This window comes from Rhinichthys klamathensis, unplaced genomic scaffold (genome assembly GCF_029890125.1).
Source record: "Rhinichthys klamathensis goyatoka isolate OS25496 unplaced genomic scaffold, OSU_Roscu_1.1 h1tg000094l_1, whole genome shotgun sequence".
Lineage (NCBI taxonomy): Eukaryota > Metazoa > Chordata > Actinopteri > Cypriniformes > Leuciscidae > Rhinichthys > Rhinichthys klamathensis.
Window position 1 is genome coordinate 1,393,369 of NW_026606633.1, and position 27,719 is coordinate 1,421,087.

At 37.9% G+C, this 27,719-nt stretch overlaps 2 protein-coding genes across 5 annotated transcripts; both read right to left on the reverse strand.

Annotated features, from left to right (window-relative positions):
* Nucleotides 1-1,353: 1,353 nt before the first annotated feature.
* mllt1a (MLLT1 super elongation complex subunit a) lies at nucleotides 1,354-19,634 on the reverse strand. Of its 4 annotated transcripts, none has more exons than XM_056252356.1 (12): nucleotides 19,511-19,634; nucleotides 15,664-15,844; nucleotides 14,804-14,886; nucleotides 13,357-13,500; nucleotides 13,130-13,255; nucleotides 7,689-8,318; nucleotides 7,148-7,235; nucleotides 6,559-6,670; nucleotides 5,778-5,877; nucleotides 5,263-5,331; nucleotides 3,913-3,984; nucleotides 1,354-3,828 (listed from the first exon to the last, which is right to left on the reverse strand). In XM_056252356.1, exons 1-12 carry the CDS (start codon nucleotides 19,520-19,522, stop codon nucleotides 3,700-3,702), a joined length of 1,746 nt encoding a protein of 581 aa, XP_056108331.1. In that variant the 5' UTR covers nucleotides 19,523-19,634; the 3' UTR covers nucleotides 1,354-3,699. The 4 variants fall into 4 exon arrangements, with proteins under 4 accessions (XP_056108331.1, XP_056108328.1, XP_056108329.1 ...); XM_056252353.1 differs by having other exon boundaries at nucleotides 5,254-5,331; XM_056252354.1 differs by having other exon boundaries at nucleotides 7,148-7,238.
* Nucleotides 19,635-20,974: 1,340 nt separating this feature from the next.
* Nucleotides 20,975-26,658, reverse strand: acer1 (alkaline ceramidase 1). The gene is made up of 7 exons (XM_056252357.1): nucleotides 26,483-26,658; nucleotides 25,323-25,444; nucleotides 24,839-24,953; nucleotides 24,243-24,381; nucleotides 23,637-23,774; nucleotides 23,333-23,470; nucleotides 20,975-21,564 (listed from the first exon to the last, which is right to left on the reverse strand). Exons 2-7 carry the CDS (start codon nucleotides 25,413-25,415, stop codon nucleotides 21,387-21,389), a joined length of 801 nt encoding a protein of 266 aa, XP_056108332.1. The 5' UTR covers nucleotides 25,416-25,444; nucleotides 26,483-26,658; the 3' UTR covers nucleotides 20,975-21,386.
* Nucleotides 26,659-27,719: the final 1,061 nt, after the last annotated feature.

The window sequence follows — 27,719 nt, forward strand, 5'->3', positions numbered from 1 at the left end:
TAGCACTGCAATTTCACACAAGAGCATCTCTACTGAACGGCCTTTATGGCAGGAGGCTTCGTACACATTAAAAACAGGCAAAGCAACAAATTAATATTATTCAACATATCTTAGCTTTTTACAGAAAATATTCAGGTGTAACCACCTTTGTAATTGCTAATATTTTCATAAGTAACTACTTTAATTACACATTTTTTCTAAATAACTGATTACAGTTAATTACGTAACACTGTAACTAGTAACTCCCCAACGCTGAAGTATAGCCTACAAATTCAGTGAAATACAGTAAATGCTTTTTGGGATGTTGCTGTGCTTCTCATAATGTTGTATGATTCTTTTAGCATCAGATTAAAAAGACAAGATCATACATTTAAAAATTAGATCAATTTATGGGTTTGTAGTTGAAATTGTCATTTCACCATGTTAACCACAATATAGATCAGGGCTTCATAAACCTGGGTTAAAAACATATATATATGTCAACATTTGAAGTGGATCAAAAATAGTTCATCAAGGTTGTTCTAAGACAAGAACAACAAGAGGATATGAAGACCTCTGATGCAAAAGCCTCTAAAAGCCACCTCTGTGAAAAATGAGATAATGTGTAAACATTCATGTGTAGAGAGTGAATGCTCTCTACACATAGTATACATTCATCAAATACTTTCACTTCAAACTCACTAAATCCCAGCCTCAGCCCATTCAGAAATGCCGGTACTTGGGTAGAAACCTATACATAGGAGCCTGATAAAATGTTAATATTAAACAAAAACTTTAGGACTTAGAGGCTTTTGCATCTAAAGTCATATAAAGATATAAAGTTTTTTTTTAAAATATAAATTAATGAGGAAATATTATACTGATCAAAAGGAGCAGCATTTATAATGTTATAAATATTTCTACTTGAAATATTTGCTGTTATTGTTTTTTAATTTTCGATGGTTTTAACATTGATAATAATAATAAGAAATGTTTCAACATATTAGAATGATTTCTGAAGGATCATGTGACACCGAAGACTGGATATAAGGTATAAATTACATTGAGTTATTTTAAATTGTAATAACACTTCACAATATTACTGTTTTTTCGAATAAAATTTACCTGTAAAACAGCTTAACCTGGAATTAAAAATAATATGATAGTTCACCCAAAAACAGTTGACAGTAGCCATAGCCTTCCATCGTATATTTTTCCTACTATTGAAGTCAGTGGCTACCGTTACCAACAAATTTTAATATTTTCAAAATATCTTTGGTGTCATAGACTGTAAAAAAAAAAGTTGTGTGTTCAACAGAAGAAAGAAACTCATACGCGTTTGGAACAACTTAAGTAACATAATACGATACTATGAACAGTACTCAAATGACTTTATTCATAATATGACTTTGCAATAAAAACATAAAAAGTAACATCTTTTGCCCTTATTACAACTTGCATCATATGACCACATGGTGGCATTGTATGTCAAGTTTAACACGTCATACTAAAGGGTTACTCTTCTGTTCAGATCAAGGAAGGTTTTCTACCACGTTATCAAAACATATGTAAAAACCCAGACCTCCCCAAACCCCACGGATAAATACAGTAAGTCCTTCCGCGCTCACAAACACAAATAAAACCACCACTGACAAGACAGCTCTCTGCAGCTGCAAGCGAAGTATGTGAAAATGATGCAGTAGTAACCGTCGATTAATGTTTCCTCCAGCTCCTGTAGATAAGATTCCGACCGTCTACTGTACATGTGTGTCTACGTAAAATGGGTGAAATGCCCCTTCATTAGTGTTCTTTGCTGCATCCCATGTACAAAATACAGAGGTTCTTCACTTTCCTTCTGGGAAAAGAAGCAGCAGCTTAAACTAGCTGGTCTTAGAGGGATGAATTGGCTAACAAGTACCCAAAAACCCCTCTAAGACCAGCAAACTAGCTTAAGACTTTTTCAGCATGGTTTAAATCAAATACATTAATAAACTCACAAACACTTGTTCGTTTCGCAAATATGCAGTCCCCCCTTGTAGTGGATAATAATGAGGCTACAACAAAACAGATGCTAGTAGAAACTCATCTGATATGCAAACACACCCTGCCACGAACTCATATATTGGCCTGAAGTAAGTTTCAAGTTCTTATGGTCACTTTTACAGTCTATCATGATATAATGTGCTGATACAGAGGAAAAAAAACCCAACTAAAAATTCCTTAAAAAACTGGCAATTCTTGACACAAAACAATTGACAAATTAATATCATATTGCATGTAAATATTGTATAAAATTCTTAAAAATACAGATTAGACAATTAAGTACTTGAGTCAACAAAGCCAAAAGTGCAGAGGTACATAAATAAAAAAAATAACCCCCTCAAAATAATATATATATATATAAAAAACAAAAACCTGGGTGTACTCAGTGGGATGTCTTTTCAGAGCCGCCACTCAAGTTCACCTAACTCCACCCCTTTGCCTCTTGCCCCACCCCTTTATGACAGGCTGACCCGAACCAGTATCCGGTCAAAGGTTAAAGTTCACCAAACAAGAGCTGGGAGTTAAAAGTTCACGCACATAACACTCAATCATTCTCTTGCTGAAAAACGCACAAACATCTCAAATCGTTTCAAAGTTATAAACGTTATTGTTCGCTAAGATTCAGACGACGAATCAGTTGAAGATTTAAAGCCCATGCAAACGACACTCCCAGACTCTTGAAGGGTGAAGTTAAGGGCATGTGGTCTGCAGCTCAGGCCACGGAGCCTCTTAAAGCTATTAGCATAAGAATGGACACACAGAGGCGAAGTGAAGCCGAGATGTAGTCGCTCTGAGAGAGAGAGAGAGAGAGAGAGAGAGAGAGAGACGGAGTCAGAAGCACAGTGAATCTACAGACTGCTGTTCTGGTAGGGGCCACTGAGAGAAAAACAGCTTGTCTTGTCCTTTTCTTTTGTCTCTCCCGCTTAGTCTAATGAATAAACCAGATATGATGACAGAAAACACAGAGACCAACACAGACTTCCAAATACTCTCACAAGCTGCACTAGCAATGCACAACATTTAAGTTCTAAGGCCCGTTTGGCGAACACCTAAATGAGGATTGATGCATATTGGCATACAAATCGGAATCTCCCCGGGACGATATCCAGGTATCCCACACACACAGAAGGACTGACTAAAGTCGGAGTGAAAGATAACACTGCTGTAATTGCTAAGAGCACAAATGAGATGGTGTGAAAAAGGCACTAAGACTAGCCCTAGAGGATAAAAAGCGATACATTCATGGCGTGTGGGGCTTCCTTTTCCGACCACAATCAATCAAAAATACCTTGAAAAACATTGGTACAAAAATAAAATATAAAAGGTTGCAACCCTTGATGCATCAGTGCGTATGGCTACAGAGAGACTTTTTTTTTTTTTCAGCCGATTTGGAATATGACCCTCTAGCAGTTCTGGCCCCGTTAAGAAGAGATCTTCCTGTCCAACAGGATATTGAGGAGGAGAGAAGAAGTGTTGTAGTGTTGGTTTGCAGTCGAGACGCCACATAGCTGCACTTCCTCCTCAAAATACTGTATGATTCACTCCTTTTCGTGATTTGTTTCCCCACTGTTTTCATTTCCTGTGAACAATTTTCACCTTTTTGTAGCCCTCTCTCAGGACAAAAGAGGTGAAAAAGGGCAGCCTCCCCCCCTCCCCGCAGCCTTGATGGACTTCCTGTCATGTGGCGGTGGCCTCCAGGTAGCTCTGTAGTTTACGGACAGTTGACTCATCCAATGAGAAAAGGTCAAAGTCAAAAGTTGTGTTGGTGACATTAAAGTGGCCCGTCTCCTCGATGAGGTTCACGATCTGGAGGCAGGAAACGGGTCAGTGGTGTTTGTTCAAAGCTTTTACACAAACGCAGGCTATTTTAAATCACACGCAAACACCCACCTGCTGTAGAACGTTACGCTCTCTTAATGCCATTAGCTTGCGATGAAGGTCTACCAGCTCTTCGGTGTACGCCTGAAACAAGAGGAGAGGAACGGGGATCAGTTTCTACTGCGGCTCCAAACACCTGTACAAGCTTGTATAGAAGGACTAAAAGTAACTATAAAAAGCAACATCATTTACTGAAATTAGATTAGCTAAAGGGCAGCTTTACATACTAGTTTTAGTAGCAGGATGTCATGCCAAAACTAGTGAGCTGCCTACCTAGGGAGCATTTCCTGAGACGGAGGCTGTTTCAAAAGATGGCTTATTATACTACTGATAATAATCATTTTAAATTGAAGAAGAATTGTTGTATTTCATGAAATATTTTGGTAACACGTTTAAATAAGGTTTCATTAGCTAACAACATTAGTTAACATAAACGAACTATGAACAATATTTCTTTAGCATTTATTCATCTTAGCTAATGTTAATCTCAATATTTACTGCTACATTTAAGATCAAAAGTTGTATCGGTAACACTTTAGTTTAGGGTCCAATTCTCACTATTAACTAGTTGCTTATTAGCATGCGAATGGTCTGGTTTTAACCAGGCTACATGACCATATTCTACATCCTACCCAATACCTAAACTTAACTACATTAACTTAACTAACTATTAATAAGCAGTAGTTAGGAGTTTGAGTCAAAAGTCGTAGTTAATGGTGAGAATTTGACCCTAAACTAAAGTGTGACCGTTGTATCTGTAAACATTAGTCACTGCACTGTCCACTAACATGAACATTTCTATTTACTAACATTAACGAAGGTTAATAAATACTATAAGAATAATATTTAATGCATTAACTAATGTCAACAAATGAGACCTTATTGTAAAAGGTACAATATAAATAATTGTTATATAATAAGAGTACTGGTGGTCATTATATACTTTATACAATAAAATATATTGTAATGTATTTATAATTTTGAATTAATAATTATAATAATAAGTTATTATATCATTGATTTAATAATAATTTATTGCTATTTTAGATTTAATTAATTAAATAATCATACTTTTTATTACTACTGAATATTAATCAAATATTTTCCCCACTATTTGTGTGTTATGTATCTTTAGAGTATCACTATTAGCTTAGCAACATGTTAGTAGAAACTATTGAAATCATTGGGAAATGAGGTTCCATTTCAGTTAGCATCCCTTAGAAGGGAACCTAAGTGGGCAGTAGACAGCAAGGCAGCTCACAAGGTTTTGGAACAGAGGTCTAGGTGGGTCGAGTTGATCAAATAGAAATAACTTATGGAGATAAGAGGTGAAAAATTAAAAGGTTGATTTACCCTTCCTACCTTGTCGTATCCCTTCTTCAGGACCTTTTCTTGACGTAAACAAGGGTCTGGACTCTTTCTGCCTGTGACCTGTATGATAGACAGACAAAAGCAAACAGAGAGGAAAGGAACAAAATGGAGAAAAAGAAAGAAATCATACAAATGGACTAAAGAAGAAGTTTAAAGAATGACTAATCAAGACAATGATCTATGGCAGTGTTTTTCCAGCAATAGTGGAGCAGTGCCTGGAGCGCTCCGAATCCTGCTGATCTGACTGGCAGCACCCAGTTAAGCAGCATTCCAGTCAGTGGATCAAAAGCTGCGTGTCGCCACCTCATTTCAACACTGGGCGCAGTGTAATCCAAGAACTAATGCCAATCGTCCATCATCCGACAGTCAACAATCAAGTTTCAAAGGAGCAAAACTGTGTGCTAAGAGTGTGTTCTGTAAATTGAACGATCGGCATGACTGAATGAATGAACACACCAATTGGACGGCTTAACAAGAAGCTGATACGGTCTTGAGTATCAGTTCACCTTGTTGTTGGTGGAGCTGTGTTTCTGTGGCTGAGGGGGTGGGTCTCGACTGGGACGCTGCGGCCCGTCACTGCAGTCGCTCTCGCTGTCTAAACTCAGTCTGTGAGGGGCAAACATCAAACAATTAAACCCTGTGAGGAAGTTAAAGGATTACCCAAGAATTCCAGTAAAAATATGTCATTACTCACCCTTGTGTTGTTCCAAACCAGTATGACTTACGTTCTTCTGCAGAACACAAAAGAAGTTATTCTGAATTATGTTGGTAAAAAAAAAAAAAAAACGATTTCGGTTCCCATTGACTTTCATAGTATGGACAAAAAAAATACCATGGAAATCATTGGGAACCGAAACAGTTTTCACACCAACATTATTCAAATACCTTTTTTGGGTTACACATGAGAAAGAAAGTCATACCATTTTAGAACAACACAAGGGTGGGTAAATGATGATCAAATGTACATTTTTGGGTGGACTGTCCCGTGAAATGTAGTCATTCGGATTTAATTGATTTTAAAGAATAATTGTAATACACAATAAACACTGAAAATAAAACCCTATTCTAGCAGTCATCTCACACTTCCAACCTCACAAAAGTAAGTCTTTCAAAAAGCGGCTCAGCAACACTCGAGTGAGATGAAGAATAAAGAGAGGCGTATGAAGTGAAGTGTTTACTCTGAGCAAACAAATCCGTTCTCCGCCTCTGCTAACATTGATTACAGGGACTTAAAGCATCTGAAAGACCTGCTTAAACAAATACTGACAAGAAAAGAAGGAGAATGACCTAGAGTCTCGACTGGGCAGGTTGTTCTTGACTGGCGTCTCTTCGCCTGAGCTGCTATCGTCATCATCAGACTCCTCCGACTGGAGGTCCTCCACCATAGTGCGTAGCGGGCCTACAAACCAAAGACCAGAATGAGCGTTTGCAAAATATACGTGGTTTGGTTTAACTTTCAAACTGCCGCTTTAAAGGGGATGTGCGCAATTTCTGTGCCACTAGCAAACAGAATTTGAAAAAAAGTGACTGTTTTCAAACAGGTTTCCTTAAAACTCTTCCCATCTGCCATTGGTCGGATTAAAAAAAATGTCTTACCCCAATCTCACACCATTAGTTAAGCCAATGTTTTGTGTCAGGCTGGCTGTTGCAAATTAAAATGGGAGCAAGCCAATGACAAATTACCCACATCACCGTTCTAAAAAAAAACCTTAATTTTAAGAAAGTGCCTGTTTCTGACACATCCTTAACCCTCTCCACGGTGATCGATCAAATCAGCAGTCTGTTAACCTTGAGTTAAAGTATAGTAGGGAAATCTATTTATGGATCTGACTGCTGCTTATCAGGACACTCCCTGCAGTAAAAGAGCAGATCCTACCTTGGCCTTGTTTCTGCTGTGGCTCAAAGTCTGAGTCGGAGCTAGACTCTGAGCTGGAGCTGGAATTAGACGGGCTGGAAGGTGCTGACTGCTGTGGGGAAGAGTGGACAGGATACAAATGAAAGATTGTGTTTATCACAGGGGGTGGTGACCTTTTTAACAGTGTTAAGTTTAATTTGTATTTTTTTCATAATACATTTATTTAGCATTTTAAATAAATTAATAAACACATTTTATTGTCTAAAAATACAATTTAACGCCATGTTAAAAAGGTTTGCATTACCTGAATTATTTTAAATATATGCATTTTATTGTGGAAAAAATGCTAAATTTTAAACTTTCTTAATTTTTCCAACCCCTGATTTATTTTATATAAATTAATACACACATTTTATTGTGAAAAAAAAAATCAAATTAAATTTAACAGGTTAAAAAGGTTGTCATCCCCTGACTTATTTGAAACAAATGTTATAGTGAAAAATTCTTGATTTAAAATCTGAAACAAATCTTATCAACAAAACTATTATCACATAAGTCTAACCTCAGATTTAGACGAGGCATCATCATCCGAGTTGGAGTCATCGGATTCCGGAGGCTTCTTGGACTCCTTGACCTCCTGGGTCTCTGACTTGCCCTTGGCCCAGCGTCCCTTCTCTTTAGAGGCCTTCTTATCCGCATATCCCGAGGAGACTGTGGTGGAAGACGCGGTCCGGGGGGAGGTGCCGGTGAATCCCCCACTGCTGGAGTCTTTTGACCCCTCTGAACCCCCCTTCTTTGGCTTCTTGACACTAGGTTTGGGCGACTCTGCATTGGAAGGTCGTTTGCTAGGGGCTTTTCCATCGGCCACTCCACCTCCCCCTCCACCACCCGCCGACCCTGCCCCCCCTCCTTTAGGAGACATGCCTTCCATTTTGGACTCCTTCAATGTGAGTTTGGGCTCCTTGAAAGCAGCTTTGGGCAGGACTTTGTTCTCGTCTTTCACTTTGATCTCTTTTTTCTTCGATGATGAGGATGAAGACGAGGAAGGGTCACGGCTACTTTTGCTGCCGCCATCTCGGTCACCGTCACCTTTGGATGTGGCCTTGCTTTCAGAGTCTTTTCGTGGCCGCTCTCGATGCTCCTTGGCCATTTTGTGGGATTTGGACACTTTGCTTCCCTCTTTACTGGGCTCCTACAGGAAACAGTGTTTGTTTTTAGTCTTTACGGTGTCAAATTCTACCTTTGGTTAGCAAACGATTAAAAAAAATCCGTATTCACCAAGTTAGATAGGAATTGGCACATACAAGGCAGTACAATATATAATCATTAGGGCTTTTCACAAGGCGATTAACATTGGTTTATTGTCGTTCTAAACCCCACTTTTAACCACTTTTTTTTTATTACTTATTTTTTATTTTGAATATTCTTCAGATCTCCTTTAACAGCAATTACTTCCCCTCAGAAACAGTATCCTGTACAAGGGGTCATAATTCACACGCTCTTACGTGTATGGTCAAGTTTCCAGGAGAATATGTCTAGAAGTACAAGTAAAAGAAGAAATTAACAACAATATAATTAATTAATTAAAACAATATAATACAAAATAATTAACAACATTTAAAATAAACAATTTGAACAAAACAAACAACAACTTAAAACAAAACATGGGTTGTATACAAGTTCCCCTGGCAGTTATAATCAGAGTTAGTTCTAACGGTCCTCCATCACCGTCATTAGTGGTGCCCATCTTTCAATAAAAAGTTCCCTTTGTAATCTCAATGAATATGTAATTTTTTCCATAGTGTAAATATTTCTTAAAATTGTTAGCCATTCAGCTTGATTTGGCGACTCCTTTTTAAGCCATTTTATTGTAATTGTTTTCTTTGCGGCTACCAGTAATATCTGTAATAAATACATCTTTTTCCTACTGTGTATCACAACTGGTTTCATCCCTAGAATTGCTATCAGGGGGTCTCTTATCAGTTCAACATTAAATACTTTATTAATATATGTAAAAATGGATTTCCAAAAGTTATCTAACAATGGGCATTGCCAAAAAATATGTGAGTGAGTAGCCATTGTCTCTCCGCACCCCCTCCAACATTGACTTGATTGATTCGGATTCATTTTAGCCACAACTTGTGGTGTTCTGAAAAATCTGTTATTTATCTTCCATTGAAATTCCTTCCACAAATTGGCGTTCGTGACTTTGTGAGCCTGAGTACATATCTCCAACCAAGCTTCTTCACTTATTTCAAGCTGTAGCTCCCTAATCCATTTGTCTTTCACATAAAATGAATTATCTTTTGTCATTGAAGCAATGATTTTATAAACATTGGTTATTGATTTCTTCATATGTTCTCCACCCTGAATTTTTAATAAATACTGTTCTAAAAGGGAGGGCTCTATTAATCTGTTCCAGTTTGGGTGCTTGAGTATAAAGCTCCTTAATTGTAGATATCTGAAAAAATCTGTTCTTGGTAATTTAAAATCTGTTCTCAGTTGTTCGAATGATTTGAAGTTGTTATTACTAAATAATTGGTGTACATAATGAAGGTTCAAAAGTTTCCAATTTTTGAATCCTGTATCTAGTCTCAAGGGAAGAAAATCTCTAATGTAAGTAATTGAACTCAAAACGGAGAGATCGCTTGTCAACTTAAACATTTGTCGTATTTCCTTCCAAGCTACACATGTTGTGTTCGACCATTCTCCCAAAAGATCTCTGGTGGATTTAATCCTATTAAAGGGGATCACTGACAAAGGCATATCGGGACTGTAACTTTTTTCCATACTGAGCCATCTTGTACTGGTGTCATCTAATAACCACACTATCATTGCACGTAATTGTGCCGCTAACCAGTAATGCTTCAAGTTAGGTACGCCTAGACCCCCTTTAGTTTTTGTCAGTTGTAAGACTTTATATCTGACTCTGGGTCTCCTACCTTGCCATATAAATCTTGAGATGAGACGATCCAAAAGACTAAAAGTAGATTTAGGTGGAGAGATTGGTAGAGTTTGAAAAAGGAAGAGGAGCCTTGGGAGAACATTCATTCTAACAGCTTCCACCCTGCCTATTAAAGTAAGGGGAAGTGTAGTCCATCGGTTCAAATCTTGTTTAATTTTATCTATTAATTTAATATAGTTACTTTGATATAAACTAAGGTCAGGGGGTATATTTATTCCCAAATACCTAATTCCCTCCCTGGGCCATCTAAATGGGAAAGCTAATTTCATCTGTGGGGAAACTAAATTGTTCATGGGGAGTGCTTCTGTCTTAGTCACATTTATTTTGTAACCTGAATAGAATCCAAAGGTCTCAGTACATTTCATTAAATTCGGGACAGACTTTGTAGGATGTGAGATATACACAATTATATCGTCTGCATATAGCGACAATCTGTGTTCCTCTCCGCTCACCTCAATACCACTAATATCTGTGCTATCTCGTATTAACTATGCAAGGGGTTCTATACTGAGGGCAAAGAGGAGAGGTGAAAGAGGGTCCCCCTGTCTGCAACCCCTCCCCAACTGAAATTTTTGTGAGAAACACCCATTTACCCTTACTGACGCTTTTGGAGAAGAGCATAACAGTTGAACCCATTTAACAAAGCCAGGACCTAGACCGTATTTCCTCAAAACTCTAAAAAGGAAAGGCCAGGAGACACGGTCAAATGCCTTTTCGGCATCCAGGGCCAGTGCCATACATGGTACTGGTTTCGATTTGGCATAAGACATAACATTCAGTAACCGACGAATATTATCAGACAGCTGGCGACCAGTAATAAAGCCTGTCTGGTCTGGGTGCACTAGAGTCGTAATACTTTTAACCACTTTTACCAATTTAGAAAAGGGGTTGGTACCGCTTTTTACCCAGGGTTATGAAACCCTGCTCCGGAGCAGAGTTAGCGCCACATTGTGGTGCAAAATGTGTGCGGTGGGAAACAATGCGCTGTTAGAATGTTACAACTAGATGCTAAGCAACCGAAAACAATTCGTGTGCCACATATTCACATGCTTCAGGTCACGGAAACTGTGCACTGTATAGAAACAGTCGACTCAGCATTTAATAGTAAAAGTGCCAAAACGTCGACGGAAAACAAGTGAAGGATTGGAGTGAAGGATAGACCATTTTATTCATATTTTCATAGACCGAAAAGTCCATTCAGAAAAAAAAAACATATTACAGTTGGCAATGTGTAAGGAAGAAGCGCAATGCTAGAGTCTTTATGTAAACAGGTCACATGCTGCACTCATCCAATCAATGACAGTGACACAGCAAATATGTAAATGAGTACATTTACCCAGTGTTTAGGAATGTGCAGTGTGAAACGTCAGCTTGTGAATACACAGGATTAATTGTTAACCTTGGGTAAATGATGAGCAGTGTGAAACGTGCGAGATAACCCAGTATTCCATTTCCCTGGGGTTTAGAATGACCCTGACCCAGGGTTAGCTATTTCAAGTGTGAAAAGCCCTATTATAGGTCCACGTCACAAATAATCATCACAATACAGAAGTACAATTCTAAAGCAAACTTAAGCTTTGTCAGTTATCTAAGAAACATCAAGATTGTTCTTATTACATTCTTGTTCATTCATCTGCAAACTGAATCATTTAATATTTGATTAGTATATATATTTTAAAGAAATTAATAAGTTTATTCATCAAGGACTCATTAAAGTAATCAAATGTGACAGAAAGGACATTTTTACAAAACTTTCTATTCATCAAAGAATCCTGAAAAGGGTATGTTTATTTGTTGCTACAAAAATACTAAGTACTACAACTTTGATAATAATAAGAATGTTTCTTAAACACCAAATCAGCATATCTGAACATCCCTAATATTAATATCGTAATCATTCCATAATATATTACTATCTGTCACCATTTACCACGGTACACATTGTCAAATACAACCAAAAACTGATCCCCTATTAGGATAAAGCACAAAGTTTGACACCTTTAATAATAAAGTAATCACAAAAGGCCATTAAAGCATGTCTTAACTGTGATACTAATACCCATCTGTGACCTTCACACAAAGGTCATCTGCTGTATTAATGAGGCTGTGCTGAGATTAGGACTGTTAAAGCTAATGGGGATGCTGGAAGACGTCCAACACTAGAGAATCACAGCAACTGACTCTCTTTACTGCACTAATGAAAGATGCCTCAAAGTGACCCAGACAAAGCGCCAGTGCTCGGATATGATAAAGCAAAGGTCATTTAATAGAGATATGACACGTGTCCTACATGATGGACCCTTAATTCACACTGAAACGATCTAATCTGCTGCTTAGAAGTAAACAAAAGGAAGAATAGAGGAAAACTGTGATCCCTTAATATCCTACCAGGTATCCGGTATTCACCCATGATAAAATATTTGAGAAGAAATACAGAGGGGATCAAAAAGTCTAGAATCAGAATTTAATTTGATTTAATTAGATTATATCTTAACATAATTTAAATAACAATAAACTACTGTTCAAAAATTAGGGGTCTGTAAGATTTTTTTATATTTTTGAAAGACACAAATACAGTTAAACAGTAATATTCTGCAACATTATTACAATTTAAAAGAACTGTTTTCTATTATTTCTATCATTTATTCCTGTGATGGCAAAGCTGAGTCTTCAGTGTCACCTGATCCTTCAGAAATCATTCTAATATGTCGATTTGGTGCTCAAGAAACATTTCTAATAAACATTTCTAATAATCTTTACTGTCACTTTTGATCAATTGAATGCATCCTTGCTGAATAAAAGTAATAATTTCTTTAAAAGAAATCTTACTGAGCCCAAACTTTTGAACAGCAGCATAATTTGAAATATATATTACATCACAGCTTTTTCTCTGTTTAAAAAAATGTATAATTCTAAATCCTAAAACATTTATTTCCAGGTTTAATACTGATTTTCTATTTGATCTCAGAATTGTGGACCCCAATAAAAAAAAGAGAGAGAGAGAGATTATGGCATATTTTTAAAATAATTTTTCAGACCTTTGATCCTTGTGAGGTCTTGCTCTTCTTAGGGTCAGAAAAGGCAGAAAGTGGGATGGTTGGAAGCATTGGGTAATCTGGGCTGGGTTTCGGGACTACTTCTGCTCCCTCTGGGACCACCATGATCTGAATGAGAAATTAGAGCACATACACCAAAAATGTACAGTTTTCCTTAAGCTGTGCTAGATATAATCAGGAGAAATAAAATCCCATAATGCACCACTCACCCCTCCAGCCTTGACCAGCTTGCGACGGAAGTCACGGGTGGGGTTATTAAAGGTGAGTTTCTCACAGCGCAGGTGATTGACAGGCGGGTTACCCTCCAGGTTGAGGAAGAGGTCGTAATTGAAGCACACCTTCTTTGGCTCCTCCTGCGTGAATGGCAATATTCAGAGATTCCATCAAATAATTTCACATTAAAAGCGCAGTAAGTGATTTTTGAGAAACACTGTTGACATCTGAAATCAACCCAAACAAACACAAACCCTTCCCTTCATTGCTCCGCCCCCAAAATGCACAAACATGCAATGCAAGAGCAGTTCTCTACTTAGTTTATGAACGTTTGAATTGCCCCGCATGTGTAAAAGTGAATGTATGCGAGTGACAATACGAACTAGCTCGTAAAGATGTTCATGTGTATATTTGCATACTAGTTTCCTCACGTATTTTATTGTTATATTTAGAAGACATAATCTATGTGCCTTTTAGTCATTATAACGCTCCTCCCATCTGCACACTGCTATTTACCTTTTTCCGACTACAACTGAGTTCCCACGGGACTTCAGCGCGAGACTACAGCTAGCCGTCTAAAACACTATTTTAGGTGAATTTAAACAATGGCTAAGTTGCTATACGCATCTTGTTGTCATGTAAGGGCCCTGTTCATGTTGAACAGACATTTTAATTGCATTTTGTGTCTGTTAAGAGGCACAAAGACACTCTTTATGAATATGCCCCCATAACTGCCGTTTTAGCTGAGTGGGAGCTCTGGGCATTAGCTTCAGAAGCTCCGTGTTGCAAGCACCAATCCGGCTCGTTTTTTTTTCTATAGACAGTACTCACAAAGGTATAACGATCAAGATTAACTTAAAAATTGCCCGGAGTTCTCCTTTAATGAGCAGCTCAAGCATTGAAGTGAGTCAAGAGAGCAGCAACTGGAGTGATTCTCAGACTTCTTTCATGTGGGCCTCAGCCAGTGCTTCATTCACGATTCAAAAGCAAAAACTCAGCAAAGATCAGAATTACAAATCAAACACCCAGATGAACTCAATCTTTTTATCTCTGTCCCTCAGCATGCAGAAATCTATAAGTCGGTGAAAACAGCTCAGGAAAATAAGACTCTCTGAAGGCTGGGGATGTTTTTCAGACAAGATACGACAGATACGGTTGCTTATCACAAGCCTGTGAGTCAGCGGGTGGGCTTGAAAAAAGTGTAATTGTTTCACATTATGCCAGTTAGCTCATAAGGAAAATCACTCTATGGTGCCAGCTTAATGTCAGTGAGGGGAAGTTCACAAATGACAAGACAGAAAGAGAAGCTGATGCTCTGATGAGTCACAGAGTGAGAGAGGGATGTGTGCAAATGAAAATTTAAAAATTAAATAAAAACTACAGAACAAGAGACAATAGCAAAAGAGGACAGGAGAGCGACAGGAAGAGACTCATATACCTCACCTTGTTTTTGAAATAGACCTCTATGGGCATCAGAAATCCAGCATAACCAGACTCCTCAACCTTGTATGGGGGCTCCTTACACACTGACATTAAAATGAAAACATGAATTATTTCACTAATAATTGCTGCATATACTGTATAGTTACACATTAAAATAAAAGCTTTACAACAATGACATTTTTAATGTTTTTTCTTTATGCTCTCTTATGCTCATCAAGGCTGAATTTATTCAATCAAAAACACAGTAAAAGAATCTGACTATGCCGAAAACACAGTTCATTCATTTTTATTAAAATGACCTGACTGGACACTCCAGGAATGTGACCAAGCAGCATCTGCATGACCCAATTAATATTCACATCCTATTAAATTTATTTTGCAAACAAATCTGTGTTTTGAACCAACTAGCAGAAATGCAGTCTGACACAACTGATTTTATATTTTCAACAGAATAATATCAAATAAATGGTACATATTAAAAACTTCCCTCTATACATATTATTATCAAGCAATGTGTATAAAACAAGGCTATCTTTGATCTTAGACTAGCACTGTTAGTCCAAGACATGTGACACCTGGAATGCATGAAGTGAAATGGGTTGATGTTTAATCCACTGGCAATAGTTTCATTTCACCAGTCATCCGAGGCTACTTATTTGTAGCCTAAAGTATTGATTTAGTATCAGCAACGAAATACTAGACGCTGGTATTGTACAAAGCCAAAATTGATACCGATCCAACCCTAACCTCAAATATTGAAAAAAGAAGCATGATGCTCTTCAGGATGTGTAACATGTCACATGCTGTTTTTGAAGATTGAACTGTGAGTTGTGGTGCAATATCTGATTTGTGAAATTTACCCCTCTTGGGTTTAGGAAAGCTCTCGTGCAGCCGGAAGACGACTTTATCCACAAAGTGCTGAATGTCGCTGTTCTCGGGGCCTCGCACGAACACCATCCAGTCATGGGTGAAGCCCTCTGATGTCACCTTCTTCCTCAGCTGGGCCCGGTGACCCAACTCAAGCTTTACCTGAACCGTGCACTGCAAACACAGAAACACATATTAATTAAATGCTTTAATAAAGCTGAGATCAGTTGAAGTTCAGTAGAGAAGACCAGCGGCATATGCACAGTTGCACACACACACACACACACAAGTATATATAATAAAAACAACACACATGTATATAAGTGACAGTAAAGTCGTAGTTTTGATAATAAGAAAAGTGTATTATAATAATAAGAAGAAATGTTTCTTGAGCACCAAATCAGCATATTAGAATGATTTCTGAAGGATCATGTGACACTGAAGATTGGAGTAATGATGCTGAAAATTCAGCTTTGCATCACAGGAACAAATTACATTTTAAACTGAATTAAATTGAAAACAGTTATTTTAAATGTTAATATTATTATGTTATTATTATATTACCATTTTACTGTTTTTTATCAAATAAATGCAGCCTTGGTAAGCATTAGAATCCTCTTTCAAAAAAATCTATCTATCTATAAAATTATAAACATTAAATATTATTTATATTTCATATATTTATTGTTTTTTTTTACATTAAAATATGTATTACAAAAATTATTCCATCACATTTGAAAATCATCAAGCTGTAGGGAATTTTCTTTGTGGAAGACTGTTTTATTTGAGTGAATTCATATAGCTGAAACCTGTTATTGATATAGCAGAGAAGAGTTACTAATAAAAGGCCTCTAGACACCAAAATCGGAGTAAGAATACCTTTCATTCATATGCTCAAGCTTATCATCTGTATCATCGACTGGTTCTGCCAAATGGCCAGAAAAAGCCATCAAGGGAATTCCTTGAAAAGCAGCCAGGAAAAATGAACATTGCCCACATAAGGTGGAGACGAGCCAGACTGGGTTCAGGTGCCCAGAGATGCTCAGCAGCTGCTGTTGACTCGAGCCCCTGAACTCGTGGAGATTTAAGAACCGGGACAGACAAGAAGATCAATTCCAGACACGCTTCTTTTTTTTTTTCCTGAAAAGCCCGGGACACACCAAGCCGACCCCAAAGCACTAGCGGCGACGAAAGCTGACTGTGTTGTCGCTACGGAAGTCAATTTACACAAATTCCCATGAACGATAGTCGATTAACCTTTAGCATCCCTAGGTCATCTTACGTCGGCTGCGTCTCGGCCAAAAAACTGTGCTTGAACACACCGAAACGACTAAAGGCGACTGTCAACTAGCATGTGCGTTCTGCACCTGCGTGCAAGTAAATATCGGTCTATATCAGCAGGAATCAATAGGCCTAGTCTATTTTCATCATTCAAAAAGGGAAACCAAGACTGCAGATATACAAACATCGCTTGCTTAACATTTTAAAGATCAATCACGCTGATCACTTTCTTCATTCCAGTCGGCTCATGTTATTATGAAAATATTCGGCATTCGAATGCTCAGGTAAGTTGGCGTAGAACTATACGGCCTTCTGTCTGTACCTTCTTGACTTCTTTGCTCGCTTTAATCACTTTCAGTTTTATTCTCATCCACCAAGCTGAACACCCAATCAGAGTTCTCTCTCTCACCGACGGCATCCGACTAGACTAGAGGCAGACCGACGCTCAAACACGGCGTCCCGGGCCGGCCTCATGAGCAAAATCTTATTGGCTGCCGTCTGGCCTTTCACCATAAAGCCCTGCGTTGGCTGACACTTCCACTTCCTTGAGCCAAAACCTGCTAGCCAGTCCTAGACGCTGCCAGGCATCAGAATAACCCCTATGAGTCCATCTCTCATTCACTCACCCACAAGCCCCAGCCGTGTCACATATATAGACAGACAGTGATACAAAACAAGCCTGGCTACCCTCAATGGCAAGAAACACTGCTCTTTTTCTAGAATTTGCCATGTGTAATTTCATCACAGCAATTTGCCTTGTAACGATTACAAACTCTACCTACATAAAAGCTGTTCCACTCCGCCTGAGAGGAACATGACCATCCGAATATGAACACAATAATATGGGACAGTATACAATAAGAGATTGAACACATGACCACACTAATCCCAAGGGGGTAAATAAGATCAAAAGCCCTTTTTGAAAAGAGTAGATTAAACAGGTAAACACTACTGGCTCCTGGTCTCACAAATCCCCAGCAGAGACACACTCACTCACATCCCTTTTTGTTATAAGATGCGAAATAGACACAAAAGTGGCAGACTGGATTCATCTCAGGTCAGTGCTATGATACAGATTATCAGTCAAGCACAGAAAAAATACAAGCAGGAGGTCACGTGGGAAGCCAACAGCCAAACGACAAAACAACAAGTCTCAGAAGAGTTGCTGCAATGTTATTGTCAAAGGCTAGAAAACATGAACGAATGAAACGGTACATCAACTTTTTTCACAAAAATCTTCCATTACTTGAAAAGTGGAGGGACAAAACAGAGGTTTACAACTTGCCTTTCTAAAAGCACATTGAATAAAAATAGGTTAGGCTTTTTGTTTTGAGATTTGCTTTCATGCGCAATTATCAAGCTCATGTAGCTACCTGCAATTAGTAGTCTAAAGCAGTACAAACAATACAACCGGACTGATAATGGATCTAATAGCTGGATAAACAGCTCATTAATATTAAGCAGTAATGCAGTATAATGTAATAATAAAAATACCACTACAATTACGAGCACTGCTATTGTATTAAAAACTGCTCATTAATATGAAGCAGAAAAAGTCATATGATTTTCTTCTACACAGAGACAGCTTTATTATGACGTTATTATTACTAACATGATGTTAGTACTACCTATGTAGTCAAACTGTCAAATCAAAATAACACAATTATTGCTATTGGAAAACTGTCATAAAGAAAGACTCCATATTAATGTTTTTATACTAGTAACAATGACTGAGGCAGCTATAGTAATTTGAAGAGAATTTTGAAATCTCATAATATTGTGTAATAATTTTACAGCAGTAACTATATCTGTAGTGGAAGCCGATTCTTATATTTTGTAATGGGACACATTCAACGTTATTAATAATAATAGAAATAGAAAAAGTTTATTTCTAAAATAATTTAGTTGCAGCAAAAGCAATTAACCTACTGCAGATCACAGACACAAGGCAGAACGTGTAAAAATAGCCAGGATGTTAAGGCAATGATATTCATCTACTACAGCATATGATCACTGCTGGCACTGCTCATAAATCATATTGCATAAAAGGGCAATTAATTAGCCTTGGAAAGAGACAGATTCCCGCTTCAGGGACCCCCACCCTCAGAGCAGACCTGTGCAATGCCCTCAGCCTTCAGCGTGCGTGCTCTGTCAGGAACACTAATACATTGAAATGCATGTTCCTCATTTCCTCTAATAAAAGCCGCAGACTGTAGTGACTCCCGGACCTGAGAAGCACAGGACAAAAACACTCTCCTTTGTGTTTCTGCTGGTACATGCACGACTTGCCTACTGCGAAAGCTGGCGCACGCATCCAGCCCTTCAGGCAGAGCTGATGTCCCCAAATACCGATGTAGCTTTAATATGCGTGGCCAGCTCGAGTCAGATAGCTGAGAGGAGGGAGGGAGGAGGGAGGAGGGAGGGGGTTATATGGGTCCGATCCGCTGCTTTCACGAGCCCCAAGTGTCCACATTCAGTTGCAATGGTGGATTTCTCTAAGCGCGCGCTTACAAAAGTTGACTTCACTCCATGCAACAGCAAAAGCGTTTCATACTCTACCTGATTCTCCATAGTTCACCGGCCTGATAAAGGTCCTGTTTATTTACAGAAGGCTTTTGAGCGGCTGCTCCCGACTCCTCATTGTGTGTCAATTCCAGCCCAAAACCGGAAACTAGACGGTTCCCCTCCCCTCTCCGGACCTCTGGCATGCACCCAAAACAGAAAGCGTTTGTGACCAATCATATGCCGTCCAGGATGAGCTTGGCACCGCCCAGCCAATCGTGAAACGCGGTGGGCGGGACTTCCCACGGACCGCCTGTACTGGTAGGTAATAATTAGAGATTAGCCGAACCGATGGGATGTTTTATTTTTGCTGTCTACAGCGCTACGTAACGTGCTGATATTTTTTCCTGAATGATTTTTAATTTCGTATTTGAAAACAATGCATGTTACACACAGCTGTGTTGTGATTGGTTGTTGAGGGTATGCCTCTGTTCTGTGTTTAATTATGGGATTACAATAAATACTTAATGCTTAGTGAATGATTTCACTTGCCATTTGAAGGGACTAATTTAATATATGAGAGACTGGGTTGTCATACTTTTTACTATAGTGGAATGTTTAGCGGGTTTTCTCTTAAGCACTATTAAGGTCTTAGGCAGGCTACAATACCGGGAAAAATAATTCATTAAACACACGTTGTCACACTATATATGGGGTAAATTGTCACAATGGAATCAGGCTTTAAACAGCCTGTTATAGGCTTTTCATCTAAATTTAAACAGTAAACAAACATACCATGTTATGATAGGCTTATTAGAATTTGTTTGGAGGACAGAATTCACGAAAAAAGTATTATTATTGCTTTGCAATCTTAAAAAGAACCACTTGTCAAACTTAAAATCATAACTGTCCAGATCTTTGTATTACAGCAGAAGGTAGTGAGTGATGCAGTTCATGAAGCAGCTCAACTGCTCTACACCTATGATGTACACTTGATGGCGCTGTGTCAGGAAGAGAACAGAGGCTGCTTTTTATATTAAATATATAAATATATTTGGGTGAAGTAGGCCTATCCATAACCTGGAGTTGACCCCATTTTCTTCGTTTTCTAAGCAGCATCGTTGTAAGTTTTGTCTCTTGCAAGTTTTTGACTTTTATTTTAGTGTATATCATGGTGCTTCTTTGAAATACTTTTAAATGACAACAACCCCGTAAATAAAAGTTAAGGTATTTATTAGTATGATCTCACATCATGTCCCAGCATTCATAATGTATATAAAAAATATCCATATATATAACAAAAATACAGTATAATAAATTGAATTTAAAAATCCCACACCAAAATGCACATATTCCAGTTATTACATTAGTAAATTTGCACCATTTGCTGCGAGAAAATCATTCAGATCTCATATCGAACAGGCGGCATGATTTTCCTCCTCTGATAATATAACATATTTACATTTTAATCATCATTCAAGTTTCATCCATGAATCAAGTAGTTGATTATGACAAATTGTCTAAGTTACTTGTCTTAAATATAGAAGCCTTTGTTTCATATTAAGTAAATCAAGTAAAATACATATTGTTTTGTACATACATTCAATCTTGTCAAAACAGTGCAAATATTCATTTTTACATAACAACAGCGCGTTGTTTGTAAAGATTTTTTACATTTACACACAAATACTTCAGTTTCAAGTTCTGTGAGAAACGAGGAGAAAGTGCCTGAAACCTCAACCATTTCAACACAATATGCAACATGTGTTTCATATTACAAGTATCTCTTCAGTGTTATAACAAATGGAGTCTCAGGGTATTGATCTAGGATCAGCTCCTGCCAGTCCTTATAAATGTATTCACCAAGATTTGAAGGCTGGTGCTACACCAAGCAGCTTTAAAAATGAGATTGCATCTGTTTATCTTGTGCCTGCTAGCATCTTTTCCATGTCTTTGTGTTTCCTTTGAGGACTATGTAAGGCAGTCCAATGGCCCACTTATTCTGTGGCCAGTACTGCAGGTCAGGGAGGGAATAAGGGATCTCTAGACTAGCATCCATGTAAGCGACCAAAGTGGTACCGTAAGCCGTGGCCACCACAATCAGAATGTGCCTGAACAGAGAGGAGGAGAAAAATAAACTAGATTAGCATGACAGTCTGGACAATGTGGCTTAACCCTGTAAAGCCTGACATATGAAACAATAGTCAGAAGAATCTACTTTTTAAAAATAGAAGAGTTTATCGAACCGTTAGACAAAAAGTTAAATATCGAATATATTTTTTGTTGTGTATCATATTGATACATCAGGCTTGTATGGCTCATATAGTATTATATATACGAGAATGTGGAACTCACACTCAAAAATAAATAAAACACCTCAATTTTATTCAGAGGCACAAACTGAGAAAAAATTCCTGATACTGTATTTAAAGGTGGGGTATTTGATTTTCTTTTTTGACCATTTTTTCAAAATCACTTGAAATCCTATTCCTAACCCAGCCACTGAGTTAGAAGCACTGAAATGAAAATTAAGCAATTTAATCATCTGTGGAACGGGCTGGACTCGAAAAACTCCAGCCAATCATTTCCAAGACCACCTAGAATCATTGGACCGTAAGTGCGTCAATCAAACGGTCGTACCATACCCCCCCCCCCCCCCATACCCCTCGCGCGCGTGTCCCCTTCGTGCGCATACTCAAAGCTCGTGACCAGTCACAGTAAGTGGTACAGAGAGAGAAAAAGTGCAATCTCGCGCATCTGAGTTTTGCAGATGCATGATTGCGCGTCCATGTTCTTCGAATGGGTGGAGTCAGGGCCAGCATTGGAGGAAAGAAGGTAGGACCTTTTGAGTTGTGTATTTTCAAAATCTGCCGGCCGTTTTGCAAATCCCATACCCTACCTTTAAATGACCAAAAATTAAGATAAAATTCTGATTGCTTGTAATGTAATTTAATTGAGATCTTTATAACACAGACTACAGTAGTGGCCAAAGTTGAATTTTATATATTTTTAATTTGAGCGAAGAACAAAACGCTAAACTTGGTTAAGGTATTTATCTGACAAAATTATTTGGCAAAAAAAAAGGCACTACAGCTACAGGTTTTATTTCACTATGCAATGAAAAAAATTAAGAAAAAACAACAACAACAAGCTCACAGGAAAAAAATATACATTGACTACAACGTATTCAGTTATTAATATTTTGTCGGTTCTCTCTTGCTTTTGCATGTGTTCATCATTCCTTTGACAGAAAATGCACAATTTGGCATGTCATGTCAAATCTTTAACAAATTTCGAATAATAATTGAGTAAAGGGTGAAGATGTAAATTTTCCTAGGCCGGACATCACTTTTGGCCACTACCGTTCTTACTTAAAATGCATATAAATATCAGTTATCTCAGTTATGATATTTAAATGCCCTGAAGTTTTTATTGTGGGTGGCAAAATATCTAAATCAATGCAATACAATGCTAACTGAATGATTGAGTCCAAAAAGCCTGCTGTACAATATTTGATACTCACATTTGACCATGATATTTTTAAAACATGGTGTATGGACAATCATGTTGCTTCAGTCCGGTAACTGTTCATCTTGAAATATTACTAACAAATATAAAAGTTACTCTTACATCAGTAAAGATTTCACAGCAAAAAGACTTGTGTACCACAACCTGAAAGTGGACATTTTTACAATTGTACTAAAAGGCCTTTTACTTGCTAAAAAAAGTATAGACGACACAAAGAACAGTTTTATCAGCAAAGTTTTGATCGTGTTCATAATCTAGAGGCCCTAAAGATTTGTGTATTTATGTGATTCAGTAGGATTTCATAGGGTTAAAATGTGCTCAACACAAGGCAGAATAGCATGGCTCACTCACCAGATACCGTGCAGATAACAGAAGTTCAGTTTCTGCCAGAAGCTGCATCCAAAGCGATCGCTAATCCAGCAGGAAATGGCCAGAACCCACAGGCCAGTGGACGCCCAGGCCAGACGCAGCACTCGCTTATCTGTGCAACTGTTTGACAAAGAGATCAGTACTGAATGAGAGTGAAAACAAGCAAGATAGCAAAACAAGACATTAAAAAACATCTAGCACATGTAGCATTTAGTCTCAATGTGGACAAATAGTGACTATTACGACATCTGTAAAAAGCTTGAAGCGATAAATGCACATCCTTTACCTCCTTAACTCCATAAACAGAGAGTAGAGGATATGGATGGCAAAGCAGTTGAGAGCGTAGGCATTGGCTGTAGGTTTGACAAAAGAGGACATAGTGCTTATGACAGTGACGATCAGGACCATACGAGAGAACGTTCTCCTGCGGAACAACAAAACAGAGAAAGAGAGACCACACTTTAGACTGCAGATAGCCGAGTGATCTAAAATATTCAAAATAATCATCAAAATCAGGGGAATATATCGTTTTTGGGGGTCAGTAATTATATAACTATCAAAAAGATGTAAGTTTAAAACAGCATCAAATAATTTCATTTAGCTTTCAAGCATTTAAATATTAATATAAGGCTGGTTGGACCCTTACTGAGAAAGCTGTGGAAACCATCTCTCCCACAGTGAGATCAGAATATGATGCTGCAGGTTCAAACAGGGTTGCTGTTACACAAACTGAAAACTGTAAATGGATCCTTTAATTGCTTCTATTTTTACAGAAATGCAGATTTGTTAGAGGAGGAAGACAAGTTTTGCTCCATGCCATTACATAGAAAGGTTTGTTTCTATGTAATGGCATGGTACGGACCATGGTACAGGGAAAATATGAAATTGTTACCTGTCTTTAACAAAACATGGGAAGTGTCTGCGTGGGAACCACAGGGAGTAGCCAATAGCCAAAACCCACAGGATTGACAGCTCGTCCAGCATCTGGCCCATAAAACTCAGGGTCATGTGAAAATACATGGAGAAGATACCTGAAGATAGAGAGAGAGAAACAGACCATAGAGTGAGAAAGACATCAAGGAGAAAAACGCTTTATTCAGGAATCAACTCCCACACTACATTTTTCTTGTCAAATGTCCCTTTTCTCTTGGAAATGTGTCACGTAATGGAAGCAAAATGGGATGTGAATACAAGTAATTTTAACATGAATTCCTATTTTGCCATTTCTGGTGTATTCATTTGCATGTAAACATTTTGTTGCATTTCCAGTTCAAATAAATCACACTTGTTGGCTTATTTTGCCACAAACAAACAAACAAAATCAAAGTGACATTTCATTCATTCATTTATTTGAATTAAATATAATGAATCAGAGTATATAATGAATATATTGAATCAAATTTGATTTGGCTATTGAACAATGCTGCCCCCTAAAGGATTGTTAATGTCACAATTTCAGCCCCCTTTAAATTCGGCTTTCACACTTACCTACAAAGACCATCATGATCCAGACCAGATGCACAGCCAGGTTTCTTTCCTTGGCATATGGGTGCAGCAGGTAGAGCATTATGGGTGAGATCACAAAGAAGATGAAACTGCTCATCTGAAGGAGGAACAAACGCTGAATCAGTGAATCAGACATACTCAAACTCAAATCCTATCCCATGGTGATCCTAAATGTGGTTTTGTAGCAGTCACATTGACTTTGACACATTTTGTATTAGTCCAATACTGAGGTAGAACCATAAATAAAACCTGAATGGGCTGAACTGAACAGCACTGGATTCTATCTCTGTTGTGCACATGGAGAGTGTAACATTGTGCCTGAGTCACTGGATGCAGATGTATTAATATTGTGGGTGTAGTTAGCAATGTCTCGAATAGGATTCCTCTAGTGTTGATGTCTGAATCGAGAATGATTCACATTGACTAATGTGTGAAAGGATTTGCAGCTCGTCTGTTATGCTCATACCGTGTTGAAATACTCCACAACATTCTCTGAATGTTTATAGTTGTCTTCACACCAGTCCACTTCAGAGCTCTCGTAGGAAAACACACCTGCCATTGTGTCAGAGGACGGGAATGACGGGATTTCTGAGAGAAAGAGAGACTGATTTATTATTCACTGTAATAACGATACGTCAAAAATGCTATGGCTTACTCTGTGTTGAAGAACAAAACACTTGCCATGGTGCTAAAGCTTGTTGTCTTTACACAGAGTTCCAGAAAGGAGACTTTGAACAAAAGCAAATCTCTGCCTTTTTGGTGTCTCTAGTAGATATGATACAAAAGTTTTATTAAAGGATAAGGAGCCGTTCACACAAAACGCGCTCCACAGCTATGTTTTTCCACTGTTTTCAATGTAAACACATGGGGCCTCGAGTATATAGATGTCTGTTAGATTCTGCGTATGCACAACAGGTTTTAGATTTATAAAACCATGCGTTCAACAGAACCTGCGCAAAATGACTATGTTTGAGTAAACTCCATTAATGAGAGTGAAATATTTAATATAAATGTGTAGGCCTATATCAAAATTAAGCTTTTATTCATTCTGTGTATACTTCATTCGCTTAGGCTATTTACGTAAGTTTAAAAAAAATATATATAAATCCCGATATGTGCGTGGAAAATTGCGTATGATATATATATCAGGCACCTGACCATTTCTTAGCTGACAAAGTTTTCAGACAGCCAACCAATGTCATAAACTAAAGGTGCCTGTTTCCATAGAATTTATCTCTTTGTTGATTTGAATTTTTTAACTGCAGTAAGACAATGTATAACCACATTAACCGTGATGACGATCACATTGTTTTAAACCAATAACTTTTTAGATCATAATGCACACGTACCAGCACTAAATGTGGTTATAATATTTCAGCCTGTTGATTTTGTGATATTGATACAACTACATCCTCTCATTACCCCGCAGAGCACGGACCATCGAGCTGGGAAAAGTGAATCCTCTGGATAATAAATTAATTGGTAGGGAGCGCAGCACAGACTTGAGAAAGCACACAAACACTACAAAAACCAAACCTATGATGATGAAAATGCATCTTATATAAACTCTCTCAAATCAATATCAAACGACCGTACCCTTAAATAAAAAGAAACGAACTATCTTACCTCACAAAAACGCATCCACAGCCGCGCGCTCTGTGTGTCAGGTTTAAGTAGGGGAGAAATGTCCCCGATCCTGTTACGCGGGTCTCGCGCTGTGACATCACCTGGAGGGTTCAAGTGAAACCGAGCAAACAGTGGTAACGGCATTCTTCATTGTACCATTGTCTCGTGAACCTGTATCGTGAACAGACCTGAAACGCGCTATTTTACATGACAACGGCTGGCCTGGCACGCGCCCGCCTCCGGCACGAGCTGAGGTCAATATACTTCACCTCACCTGTCGACTCTTTGACGGCCTTCAACTCATAAACCGCAAAAATATGTCAAATATTCACCAACATTAAATTTCGATAACAGGAATGCCGTTGCCTCACACAGCACCTACTTTACATAAGTTTACATATATGCTCTCAGGTTACTTTTTTGGGGAGACAATGATTTATTGCAAATTTATAGAGGGCCTACAAGTATTTTATCTACATTAGTTTGTTTATTTAACTTATTTAGAGTTAGTAAGTGTCCTTAATTTATTAGTATTTTTAGAATTGTACCATTTTTTTCTCCAGTTCCTGTAAGTGGCAATTAATACATTCTATGTGGTAGGATTACATCTAGACTATTGATAATTGTGTGTTAATAAATATGACTATATTTTTTGTAAATATTAGTTAAATGTGTGCCTGCCAGAGACTGTGTACTTCTCTCTGTTGGGCCTATAGTTTTCCCCAAGGTTTCTACCTCATCCTAGCTAACTATCTTCAGGAGTTTTTCCATGATGCTACTGTCCCCATTGGCTTGTTCACCGGGGGTTTGTGAGGCTATATTTTCTCCAAGCTGCATTAGAACAATATGTATTGTGCAAATGGCTATACAAATAAATTTAATGTAATTAAAATGAACATACACAATCACCAGGAAGAACAATAAACGTGATTAAAACAAGCAAAGATCATTTCCACTATACTGTCATCGGATGTAGAAAAAGAAAAGAAAAAAAAACTCGGAAAGCTTATCAAGCTGTTCAATGAGATTCACTATTAATAATTTTAAAGCAGTTACAATAACTGGCATGTATTTAGGTTACTAGTACTACGGTAAATTTATGTTGACCTGTACATTATATAAAATCTCAGATTACCCAAAAAGTACAATATATTAAAAGAAACACCTGCCTTTAACCCATGGGAACATAGGCTACATTCATATATTTGAAGGCGTACTAAGACTGCTGCAGGTACCC

Excerpts from the sequence above, each read along its gene's own strand:
- mllt1a (XM_056252352.1), bottom strand. Across the intron at positions 14,887-15,663 it reads CTTTCCTAAACCCAAGAGGG|TGTGTAAGGAGCCCCCATAC; the intron begins GTAAATTTCACA and ends TTTTAATGTCAG. Across the intron at positions 5,878-6,558 it reads CTGCCCAGTCGAGACTCTAG|ACTGAGTTTAGACAGCGAGA; the intron begins GTCATTCTCCTT and ends TGCCCCTCACAG.
- acer1 (XM_056252357.1), bottom strand. The coding sequence starts at position 25,415 with ATGGCAGGTGTGTTTTCCTACGAGAGCTCTGAAGTGGACTGGTGTGAA. Across the intron at positions 23,775-24,242 it reads CCATGTTTTGTTAAAGACAG|GAGAACGTTCTCTCGTATGG; the intron begins GTAACAATTTCA and ends GTTGTTCCGCAG. Across the intron at positions 23,471-23,636 it reads CTGTTTATGGAGTTAAGGAG|TTGCACAGATAAGCGAGTGC; the intron begins GTAAAGGATGTG and ends TTTGTCAAACAG.